Source organism: Nomascus leucogenys, chromosome 22a, assembly GCF_006542625.1.
Source record: "Nomascus leucogenys isolate Asia chromosome 22a, Asia_NLE_v1, whole genome shotgun sequence".
Classification (NCBI taxonomy): domain Eukaryota; kingdom Metazoa; phylum Chordata; class Mammalia; order Primates; family Hylobatidae; genus Nomascus; species Nomascus leucogenys.
Window position 1 is genome coordinate 28,053,461 of NC_044402.1, and position 12,516 is coordinate 28,065,976.

The 12,516-nt window shown below is 41.3% G+C and overlaps 1 protein-coding gene across 1 annotated transcript in view; it reads left to right on the plus strand.

Moving 5' to 3' along the window:
* Nucleotides 1–12,302, plus strand: part of SPTLC2 (serine palmitoyltransferase long chain base subunit 2) — a 112,344-nt gene extending 100,042 nt beyond the window's left edge. Inside the window, exons 10-12 of the mRNA XM_003260811.4 lie at nt 2,890–3,025; nt 6,122–6,251; nt 11,913–12,302. Of these exons, the coding sequence (XP_003260859.1) occupies nt 2,890–3,025; nt 6,122–6,251; nt 11,913–12,032 (386 nt within the window). The 3' untranslated portion in view covers nt 12,033–12,302. The remainder of the gene's footprint in view (nt 1–2,889; nt 3,026–6,121; nt 6,252–11,912) is intronic.
* Nucleotides 12,303–12,516: the final 214 nt, after the last annotated feature.

A 12,516-nucleotide genomic window follows, 5' to 3' on the forward strand; every position in this document is an offset into this window, starting at 1 on the left:
GTTCCATTTTTAGTTTGAAAAAACTTTTTTTTTTTAACAGAGGCTAGTTAATTTGTGATTAGATAGCTAAAAGGTTTGCGATTTTTTTAAAGGTGGTGGCTGGGCAGCATAGTGGCTCACACCTGTAATCCCATGCCACAATCAAGGTTAGAATATTTTCATCATCCCTCCTGGAAGTTCCCTTCTGCCCCTTTGCTATCAGCCCCTTTCCCATACTTTCTGGCAACCATGAATCTGTTTTCTGTCATTACAGTATGTCTTTTTAGAGTTTCATACAAACGAATGAATTCATACAGTGTGCAGTCTCATGTCTGGCTTATTTCAATGAACATTATGTTTTGAGATTCATCAGCATTGTTGCCTTAGCAATCATTTGTTCCTTTTCATATATTTCCTTTCTCTCCTCATGTTTCTTCTACCTTTTTGAACATATAGATCATATTTTTAATGGCCTTTAACATCCGTATCTGCTAATACTCTGTTATTTTTGGTTGGTTTTTATTGACTGACTTTTCCCCTGGTTGTACGTCATATTTTCCTGTTTCTTTGAATGCCTGGAATTTTAAAATTAAATGTAGGACATTAATTTTACATTGCTAGTTTATATATCTTGTTGTTTTCCTTTAGGTAATGTTGGACTTTGTTCTTGGAATCAATAGGATCCTTTCAAAGCTTGCTTTTAAGGTTAGGGTGGGTTCAGACCAAGTTTTAGTCTAGGGTTCATTTGTCTCCACTACCAAGGTGATAGGAGTGGAGTCCCCTTCTGAGGACTCTGTTAGACAACCCACATATTATAAGATCTTTACATTTTGGTGGACAAAAATACAAACTATTCCCAGCTCCATGTGAGTGCAGGAATTGTTTGGCCTATTGCTTTCTGATGGATCTTTTCCCCAGCCTCTGCTAGTTTCTTTTCATTCGTATAGAAATCAGTACCCTTCCCAAAGTTCAAAGGGACCCTTCTGCAGATCCCTAAAGCTCTCTCATCGTACCCCCTCCCCCCCGCTCCTGTACACTGCCCAACAAATTCTAGCCCCGGCAGCCTCCCCAGCTCTGATCTCACTGACAGCTCTGCACTCCAATCTCAGATGTCCTCACCTGGCAAGACTGGGCCCTCCTTCCCTGTGCAGCGGCCTGTAACCTGCCTTCAGGCAGCACAGTCTGGCCCTCCCCGTGGTTCAGTGTCTAAAAGTCATTGTTTATGTACTTTGTCCAGTTTCCTATTGTTTACAGCAGGAAGATAAATCCAGCCTCTAGTACTCCATGGCCAGAAGAAGTCTTATCTTCTAAATGTAGATTAAGCATGTATTGATACTTCTAGGGGGAAATTAGGGGACTTGGCTCATCAGTTCCCAACATACTTAAATATAACACACTTTAATGTCTGCTTTCTTCTTTGTAACTTAAACGACATAAATGATGCTCTTCAGTGCTCACACTAGGCTAATCTAAGCTTGAGTGTTTTTCTCTGATCAACTTGAAATTATCTACATAAAGAGTATTAATTTTGACTTATTTGTGGCCAACTTATCTAGAGTAGCTTCCCATGAATGATGGATATGTTAGTATTCTAATTCTAAGGACATTTGTTAGCTATCTGTAGGTCTGGTTAATTCATCATAAGAACTTATGTCATGTATCATGCTTGGACTTTTAAAAATATGAACTTGCTGATTTTATAATCTATATATGAATATTACTGCAGCCTTTTATTCATGAGTATGGTTGAGAAGATTCTAAAATAGTTCTTAGCCCTTTACAAGCGGATCTTTTACATTTATTGCGTTGCTCTGTATAACAGAACAATTGTTTGGATATCTTTTCAAAGATTGACTTACAATAATGTCAAAACCTGCCCAAATATTTAGTCAGTTAGAAATGTGTGTTTTAATCTATTTGTGTTTTAGGGAAGATGAGCATAATAGGATTAAAGATACGATTTTATACTATTACAGATACGTTGCTGTTGTCTGGTAAGAATTTTAAGGAAACAGGCCAGGCGCGGTGGCTCACGTCTGTAATCCCAGCACTTTGGGAGGCCAAGGTGGGCAGATCACTTGAGGTTAGGCATTCGAGACCAGCCTGGCCAACATGGCGAAAACCTGTCTCTACTAAAAATAAAAAAAATTAGCTGGGCATGGTGATGTGCACCTGTAACCCCAGCTATTCAGGAAGCTGAGACAGGAGAATCGCTTGAACCCAGGAAGCAGAGATTGCAGTGAGCCGGGATCGTGCCGTTGCACTCCAGCCTGGGCGACAGAGTGAGACACCGTCTCAAAAAAAAAAAGAAAAAGAAAAAAAGAAAGAATTGTAAGGAAACAACAAAATGAAACTCAGAAGATGAAAATTTGGGGGTCTAAGGGCTTCATCTCTGGTCTTATGTGTAAAATTTATTTGCAGCACAGTTAATTGGAATGAATCTTAAAGTTAGAAGACGTAAATTCTAGTTGCAGCTGTGCCACTTGCTACTTGTCCAACTGTAGGCACTATTGTCCAGCTGTAGGCATTTCCAGCTGTAGGCATGTCACTACCTTGGTGAGAGTCTCCTGACCTATAATATGAAGATAATCATAAATATCCTACCTACTGTCAAGGGATTTGTGGAGTGCTCAGTGAGGGGGTATGGCTGAAATTCTTTGAGGATGCTAACGCTCCATTAAATGTTTTTTACATTATTATAACTTCTGCTATTAACAGGTAGAATGACAGAATACAAAATGAGACATTTTACTTTATATTCCATACGGTTTACTGTGTAAAATATTTTATGGTGAAATGGAAAAAAGCGAAACAGAACTGATTAGATAGAATGGAGATAGGAGATTACTGTCTTTTTTCCATTCCTTTTTACTTAATATTATTTTGTTTTCTCTCACCATGACTTTCCAGGTAAAGAGTGTGTACAACAGTTAGCTGAAAACACCAGGTATTTCAGGAGACGCCTGAAAGAGATGGGCTTCATCATCTATGGAAATGAAGACTCTCCAGTAGTGCCTTTGATGCTCTACATGCCTGCCAAAATTGGGTACGTTTTGTTGCAGATCACAGACTAGTCTGTCCTTATCCTTATCTGTAATGTGAGACTAGGGCTTACGTATTTTGGTAGGGAAAGTGGTCTTGTCCTTACTATGTTAACCTTCATTTCGTACATATGCCATAGATCAAATAGTGGATTCCAAATTGTAAAGTATGTTAATTTGTTGTTCTTTCAATAAACATTTGAGTTTCATGTACTCTCTAGGGGCCTGGGATAGATCAGTGAATAAAATACAAGCATCTTTGTCCTTGTGGAGCTTACAGTCTAGTAGGGGGCAACAGTCAGACATACATAATAAACAAATGAACTGTGTACTGTGTTAGAAGGTGTCAAGTGCTATGGAAAAAGTAGAGCAGGACCTATATGGGGAGTTGAGAGTGCCCTGTGGGCAGGCAGATAACACTATTAAATAGGTTGGTCAGGGTAAGGAAGCCTCCTTGGGAAGGAAAATGACATCTGAGTGAAGATTTGAAGGAGCTGACAGCCACTGGAGAAAGAAGCATCTGTGCAAAGGCCACAGTGCAGGAGCGAGCTTGCTTAGCTGACCGAAGAGTAGCAAAGAGGTCCCTGGAATTGGAGCACCCTGCCCCAGGGCGAGCAGTGGGCCATGAGGTCAGAGAGGTTTTATCAGAGTGTGTTACTGGATACTTACCAGGTGTGCAGTTTACACCAGCTTCTTTGGTTTGTACGAGGCATACGTAATGGAAAGCCTTGCCCTAGGATAGCTTTCAATGTATTTGAGAAGTCCAGATGTATAATGAAACCAGAAGACATTTGAAAAGCAAATGAACAGTAATTATACTGAACAAATTTTATTATATGCAAAGTGGCCCTGAAGATGTAGAATAAAGGAGTAACCTGCTTAGTATAGGCTCAGTAAGAAAGGCACATCTTGTTGGATGGGTGAGTTTTGAGCTGGATCTTAAAGCATTTCTCCAGTTTGATTGAACTCATTGAAGGAGTAATTTTTGTAAATTTTTGAATCCCCAGTATCCACCACAGTCTCCGACACTCAGTAAACATTTACTGAAATGAATATGAGAGAGGAAATTAAATCAGGGAACCTGGAAGTAATGTGATTCAAATACAATGAAAGGGAAGTAAGGAAAATGTGCTCCCTGAGAGAAAAAGAGGGATTTGGGTTTCAACATGAAGTCATATGGGCAGTTGGTATTAAGGCTTCAGAGGGGATGGGGAAGGATTTTCTTCATTCTTCTTTAAGTGGAATTCTCATAAACAAACACGAAGAGTTATCAATCCAAAGGACTCAGTCTAGAGCTCTCTCTTTAAAGAAAGCTGTGTCTCCTTTATTCTACATAGGTGTAACTGACTGTGTACACTGTAATTAGGAAAGATTTAGAGAAGGTGAAGAATTAGAATAAGGCACTAGACAGTTTGGGAGCGTGTGCTGAAGATACAGGGCACCCAGGTTCATGCTGACACAAAGGAGGTATGTTGAGGAAGATGTACTGGTACTACAGAGAGTGGGAAAAGGCTGAAAAGACTGGCATTAATGTAATGCCAAATGTGCAGGATCTATATTGCCCAGGCTGGAGTGCAATGGCGCAATCTCGGCTTACTGCAACCTCCACCTCCCAGGTTCAAGCAAATCTTGTGCTTCAGCCTCCCCAGCAGCTGGGATTACAGATGTGTGCCACCACACCTGGCTAATTTTTGTATTTTTTAGTGGCGATGGGGTTTCACCATGTTGGCCAGGCTGGTCTCCAACTCCTGACTTCAGGTGATCTGCCTGCCTCGGCCTCCCAAAGTGCTGGGATTACAGGCACGAGCCAGTGGCCTGGCCAGATTTTTGTGTTCTCAAACAAATGCTGTAAACAGCTTAAAGGAAAAGTTAAAACATAAGGGAGGTCAACAAGAGGAAAAGACAAAAAGCAACATAATTTGGGATGGGCGCAGGGGCTCACACCTATAATCCCAACACTTTGGGAGTCTGAGGTGGGTGGCTCACAAGGTCAGGAGATCGAGACCATCCTGGCCAACATGGTGAAACCCCGTCTCTACTGAAAATACAAAAATTATCTGGGTGTGGTGGTGCACACCTGTAATCCCAGCTGCTCGGGAGGCTAAGGCAGGAGAATTGCTAGAATCTGGGAGGCAGAGGTTGTGGTGAGCCGAGATCGCGCCACTGCACTCCAGCCTGGCAACAAAGCGAGAGACTCAAAAAAAAACCAAAACATAATTTAGTAGACAAAATTAAATAAAAGTTAGAATGTGTTATTTAGACAAGACACAGATGTGGAGTAAGGCCTCAGGCCTCCAGTTTGGCTTATGATAGGGGTGGGGGATTGTTAAACATGAGTTGTGTGGTCTGAGTAATCACCTGAAGCCAGCAGGTGAACTGGCCTGACAGACACCAAAGGAAGCCCTGAATTCTGAAGCAGTGTTGTTCCCAAGACAAAGAAATGCGTGATCTGGAGAGTTCATGCCAGTCAGCCATTCTGCTAGCAGAAAAGATGTGCCATGTTATAGCAGATCCCCCACAGCTGCAGAATCCTCAGAATTTGAGGATTAATGTTAAACTGCGAAGCTTAACATTTCAAGGACCAGATTTTAATTAAATACAGGTTCATTTTGAAGCCTCTGAACCACTATTACATATCAGGGACACTTTTTTTGTTGTTGTTGTTTTTTTTGAGACAGAATCTTGCTCTGTTGCTCAGGCTGGAGTACAGTCATGTGATCTTGGCTTACTACAGCTTCTGCCTCCAAGCTTTGAGAGATTCTCATGCCTCAGTCTACTGAGTAGCTGGAACTACAGGTGCATGCCACCATACTCAGCTGATTTTTTGTATTTTTGGTAGAGACGGGATTTCGCCATGTTGCCCAGGCTGGTTATTTCAGTTTTGTGAAGGACACCATATAGGAGAAGACTGCCTTAGGGTTGACTTTAAAAGTATTTGTGAGCTGTCAATTTTAACTTTAAAAGGAGTTAAAGGAAACTCCTATTAGAAGTCTCCAATGCTTGCATCACCAAAGAGTTGAAATCATTGAGGACAGCAAGTCCTCTGTAATGAGTGCTTTCTTACTCCTCCTGGTTTCTGTTCCTTGTTTTCCCCTTTGCAGCGCCTTTGGACGGGAGATGCTGAAGCGGAACATCGGTGTCGTTGTGGTTGGATTTCCTGCCACCCCAATTATTGAGTCCAGAGCCAGGTTTTGCCTGTCAGCAGCTCATACCAAAGAAATACTTGATACTGTAAGTAGGCACTTTCACCTTGATATAAATATGCCTTTTATTAAAAGGGCCTGTATATTAGATGAAATTCATAATATGTTGATCTTGATGTTCTTGTGAGCACCTAAGACAGAGGAGGTGACAGTGCTACCGAAAACACTGGCATTTACAAAAAAAACTGTCACCCACCACACCTGCATCATGAGAGCTCTGGAGAATTTTCCGGCTTTGTCTTGCTCCACTGTCTCCCTCACTATAGACTCTACAATTCTCTTTCCACTCTAGCTATTTCTACACTAAGCTTTCTCATATGTTGTTCTGTCTAAAATTTTCTCTCTTGAGCTTTCTCTCCCCTCTGCCTGGCTGACTGCCACTCATTCTTCACATCTCCACTTAAAGGAAAATTGCTCAGGGGCGCCCCACACCTTCTTGCTCTGTGTTCCCTTGGAATCCTGAGATTCTCCCTTACTAAATTCTTCACACCTATAATTATTTAATAGCAGTCTTCTCCATTAGATAAATATTGAGGATAGGAATAAGTCTGTTTTACTCATCTATATCCCAGCACCCACCACACTGCCAGGCATCTAGTTGGGGATCATTATTACTAAACTTAATTATTTATGATCTCAATATATTCTCATCTGTATATATTCTCTTAATATGTTATTGTTGCGAATCTAAGATTTCAGAGTTTAAATCAGTATTGCCATCTGGGAGTTTATAAAGCTTTAGAACATGACATTTGCATAAAATTAGTTGCTAGAAATACCCATTAATGAGTTAGAGAGCTACTAATTTTTTTTCTTTTTTTTTTTTCCTTTTTTGAGACAGTTTCACTCTTGTTGCCCAGGCTGGAGTGCAATGGCGTGATCTCAGCTCACCACATCCTCCGCCTCCTGGGTTCAAGCAGTTCTGTCTCAGCCTCCTGAGTAGCTGGGATTACAGGCATGCGCCACCACGCCCAGCTAGTTTTGTATTTTTAGTAGAGACGGGGTTTCTCCATGTTGGTCAGGCTGGTCTCGAACTCCCGACCTCAGGTGATCCACCCGCCTCAGCCTCCCAAAGTGCTGGGATTGCAGGCATGAGCCACTGCCTGGCAAGAGCTGCTAATCTTAAACATTATGAATGCTTCTTTATAAAAGTTCATCGTAACAATTTGATGGACATTTTATATTCCTGAATAGCCGAAGACTTTTGACTTTCTTCTCTATTTCTACACGGCAAAATTTCTACGAGTATGAGTGTATTCCCTTTTAAAAAACAAAATTGTAGTAAGAACACTTAACATGAGATCTGTCCTCTTAACAAATTTTTCCATGTAGAATACAGTATTGTTAACTATAGGCACAGTGTTGTGAGCATATTCTTAATCACATTCTGACAATATCCAATTAGATTCAACTTTTTGATACTGTATCTTTTTTCTTTATTTTGATTACGCCTGTCAGATTTTTCCAATAGATTTTTCTCATTTCTCAGAAATTTTACTGGTGAATTTCTGCAATGATTTTTTTTTAACCTAGAGATTTCAGCTTTTCTTTCCCTCCTACTCTATTGATGTTTTAAGAATTTTCTTTTTTCTTTTCTCATGTTCACCTGTTAACTCAGAATTTCAACGTGCCTTTAAAAAAAAGTCTATGTAACTATAACCAGTGTCTATGGCAGTAATCCATGCCTTCTGACAACAACTTTGACTTCTGAGAACTGTACACATTCATGAAAGAATTTAGATGTAACCAGGATATCTCCTTAGGATATCTAAGGAGATTTCTGTTGCCAACAAGAATGTTTGCCAGTTGAGAGTTCTAATCCTTTTCATAAGATTCTCTTGAGGGATTGTTGGGCTTTGCCTCCCATTTAGTTTTTTAAAGCATAAAGTGCATTTTTTTGAAACCATGGATTTGTTAAAGTCATTTTGTCTTACGATGTTTTATGGAACTAAACATGTAGTAGACCATTATGAGATACAAATTAATTTTCATTTAATAATGGGCCCCATGACATGATTCTGTATATAGAAAGTGATGTAAAATACACACACACATGCATGCGCACACACACACACACACACACACACACACACACACAGCTAGAGCTCATAAATGAATTCAGCAAAGTTGCAGGGTAAAAGATCAGCACACAAAAAATTAGTGCTTTTATACACCAGCAATGAACAAATGAAAAGAAAATTTCTTTTACAATTTTCAAAAGAATAAAATATCTAGTAATAAACTTAATCAAGAAAGCCTTTCCTGGCTGGGCGCGGTGGCTCACACCTGTAATCCCAGCACTTTGGAAGGTCAGGCGTTTGAGATCAGCCTGGCCAACATAGTGAAACCTCATGTCTACTGAAAATGCAAAAAATTAGCCAGGCATGGTGAGGGGCACCTGTAATCCCAGCTACTGGGGAGACTGAGGCGGAAGAACGACTTGAACCTGGGAGGCGGAGGTTGCAGTGAGCTGAGATTGCACCACTGCACTCCAGCCCGGGCGACAGTGCGAGACTCTGTCTCAAAAAAAAAAAAAAAAAAGAAAAAGAAAAAGCTTTCCCTTGTACACTAGCTAATTTACACTTGTACACTGTATTTTTAGATGTGTATATTGAAAACTATAAAACGTTTGCTGAAAGAAATTAAAGAAGACTTAAAGAAATAGAATGACATCCTGTGTTCATGGATTGGAAGATTTAATATTGTTAAGATGGCAATATAGCGACCTACAGATCCTGTGTTCAGCATTTCTCAGAAAAAAATGGACTGGGAGACCCTAAGCCACTGGCCCTTTTTTGCAGAAATTAAAAGGCTGGTCCTCAAATTTATATGGAACTGGCAGGGAATAGCTAAAATAGTATTGAAAAGGAAAAGCAAAGTGGGAGGACTCACACTTCTTAATTTTAAAACAAAGCTAATTACTACAAAGCTACAGTAATTACAACAGTCGAGTACTAGCATAGGATAGACATATAGACCAGTGAAGTAGAATTGAGAGTTCAGAAATAAAGCACAAGCATCTATGGCCAATTTGTTTTCAACAAGGAAGCCAAGACCAGTCAATGAGAAAAGAATAGTCTCTTCAACAAACAGTACTAGGGATGCAGAAGAGTGAAGTTTTAACCCTATAGCATGGATAAACCTTGAAAACATTAGGCTAAATGAAAGAAGCCAAAACAAAGACCATGTAATTTACGATTCCATTTATAAGAGATGTCCACAACAGGCAAATCCATAGGGTCAGAAAATAGATTGGTGGCAGCCAGCCTGAGAGGAGGGAGGAGTGAGGATTGATGTAACGTGTATGGGGTTGCTTTTTAGGGTGATAAAAGTACTCAAAAACTAGATAGTGACAAAAGTTGCACAACTCTATGAATATACTTAGAAGCAATGAATTGTATACTTTAAAAGTGAATTTTGTTGAATGTGAATTGTATCTCAAAGCTGTAATTTTGTTATTTTATAAAATGGGAATCGCAAGGATATTGGCTCAGGGGAGTGGCAGGATGGCTGTCCTAGAGGATTCAGTTACTCAGCTCTATGATGAATACATGTTTTTCTCCTAGAAACCCACCTTACCTGTGATCTTGAGGTTCTGTGTAGACTGTTTGTTAATGAATGGTGATGCATGTACTGGCTGCCTGTCCCTAACATACCCAAATACCCCACACAAGAGTCAGCACTCATTAGAATGTCATCTTCTATTCACGTGACACTGATTTGTCTGAAATATTTGGAGTGGGATCAGAGGAAATCTTGTAATCTAGATCCGCTTGGGCTACTGAAGATTTTTTTTTTTCTATCTAATGATTACTTTTCTACATTGATGAAAAAATTCTAGATTCTTCTGCAGTCAGAGTTTATAAATGTCCATTACTTTGTGATCTTAGTCATGTGCACTTTTGTCTTATTATTATTATTTTGAGGCAGGGTCTCACTCAGTCACCCAGGCTGGAGTATAGTGGCATGATCTTGGCTCACTGCAACCTCCACCTCCCGGCCTCAAGGGATCTTCCCACCTCAGCCACCAGAGTAGCTGGGACTATGCCTGGTAATTTTTTTTTTTTAAGAGACGAGGTCTTGCTATGTTGCCCAGGCTGGTCTCAAACTCCTGGGCTCAAGTGATCCACCTGCCTTGGCCTCCCAAAGTGCTGTGATTACAGGCTTGAGCCACCGTGTTCAGCCTTGACTCTTTTTTTTTTTTTGAGACGGAGTTTTGCTCGTGTTGCCCAGGCTGGAGTGCAGTGGCGTGATCTTGGCTCACTGCAGCCTCTGCCTCCTGGGTTCAAGCGATTATCCTGCCTCAGCCTCCTGAGTAGCTGGGATTACAGGCATGTGCCACCACGCTCAGCTAATTTTGTATTTTTAGTAGAGACAGGGTTTCTCCATGTTGGTCAGGCTGGTCTCAAACTCCTGACCTCAGGTGATCTGCCCGCCTCAGCCTCCCACAGTGCTGGGATTATACAGACATGAGCCATCACGCCCGGCCAGCTTTGAGTTTTGTCTTAAATTATTACATCTTGTCACAGAGGTCAGGTAAATAAATGGTCAATGGGTTCTCCCAGCTTAATTTCAGACTCAAATTGTTTCCATATGGAGCTTTCACTTACACCTCTTCCCAGAGGTACCGCTGTTGTGATAGCACATTGAAGTTCAGCTCTTATTTGCTTTTATATTTTTCACATTTTGAAATGAATATTTTTTCTTGTGCTAGAATACATCAGTAATACTGTTGGCAGTTTTTTCTTTCCAAACACTGATTTTTTTAAAAAATGAAGTTTAAGACCCCAGGTGTGGTGGCTCATGCCTGTAATCCTTACACTTTGGGAGGCAGAGGCGGGTGGGTAACTTGATGCTAGGAGTTCAAGACTAGCCTGGCCAACATGGCAAAACCCCATCTCTACAAAAATTAGCTGGGCGTGATGGCACGTGCCTGTAGTCCCAGCTACTCAAGAGGCTGAGGCAGAGAATCTCTTGAACCCAGGAGGCAGAGGTTGCAGTGAGCTGAGATGGTGCCACTGTACTCCAGTCTGGGTAATAAAGCAAGACTCTGTCTCAAAAAAAAAAAAAAAAAAAAAAGTTGCTGGGCTCGTTGGCTCACACCTATAATGCCAGCACTTTGGAGGCCAAGGCAGTGGATCACTTGAGGTTGGGAGTTCGAGACCAGCCTGGCCAACATGGTGAAACCCCATCTCTATAAAAATACAAAAATTAGCTGAACATGGTGGCAGGCACCTGTAATCCCAGCTACTTGGGAGGCTCAGGCAGGAGAATCACTTGAACCTGTGAAGTGGAGGTTGCAGTGAGGTTGGATGGCGCCATAGCACTCCAGCCTGAGCAACAGAGCGAGACTGCATCTCAAAAACAAAAGGGAGAGATGACAAATTGTAGTCGGTTTTGTGAGTTCAGAGTGCATATAACTTTTTCTACCAGGCATATCATACTTTGAATTATAGCCTTTATTCTGCATACCTGGCTATTCACAACCCATTATTCATGGTGAGCTTGAAGGCCTTGTTCAAAAGCAGCTCCTTCCACACCTGTATTGCAGTCTCATCTTGTAAATGAACTAGACATAAGTCCTGCCAAAGGATAATCTTGCCATGATTGTTTTTAGCAAAGTAAAACACCAGGCATGCCTGCATCCCACTGGCTCTGACAGACCTCTACTTTGTCTTGTATATTTTAGGCTTTAAAGGAGATAGATGAAGTTGGGGACCTATTGCAGCTGAAGTATTCCCGTCATCGGTTGGTACCTCTACTGGACAGGCCCTTTGACGAGACGACTTACGAAGAAACAGAAGACTGAGCCTTTTTGGTGCTCCCTCAGAGGAACTCTCCCTCACCCAGGACAGCCTGTGGCCTTTGTGAGCCAGTTCCGGGAACCACACTTCTGTGGCCATCTCATGTGAAAGACATTGCTTCAACTACTGAAGGTGGCCACCTCCACTCTAAATGACATTTTGTAAATAGTAAAAAACTGCTTCAAATCCTTCCTTTGCTAAATCTCACCTTTAAAAATGAAGGTGACTCACTTTGCTTTTTCGGTCCATTAAAAAAACATTTTATTTTGTAACCATTCTACTTGTGAAATCACGCTGACCCTAGCCTGTCTCTGGCTAACCACACAGGCCATTCCCCTCTCCCAGCACCTTGCAGACTTGGGCCTATCAAGAGCTACTGCTGGCCCTGGCTCCACAGCCTGGAGACTTACCTGGCCCTCCTCCCTAGGGAGCAAGTGCCTTCCACTTACTTCCCATCCAGGTCTCAGAGGTGGCCAACCTTGGAATCCT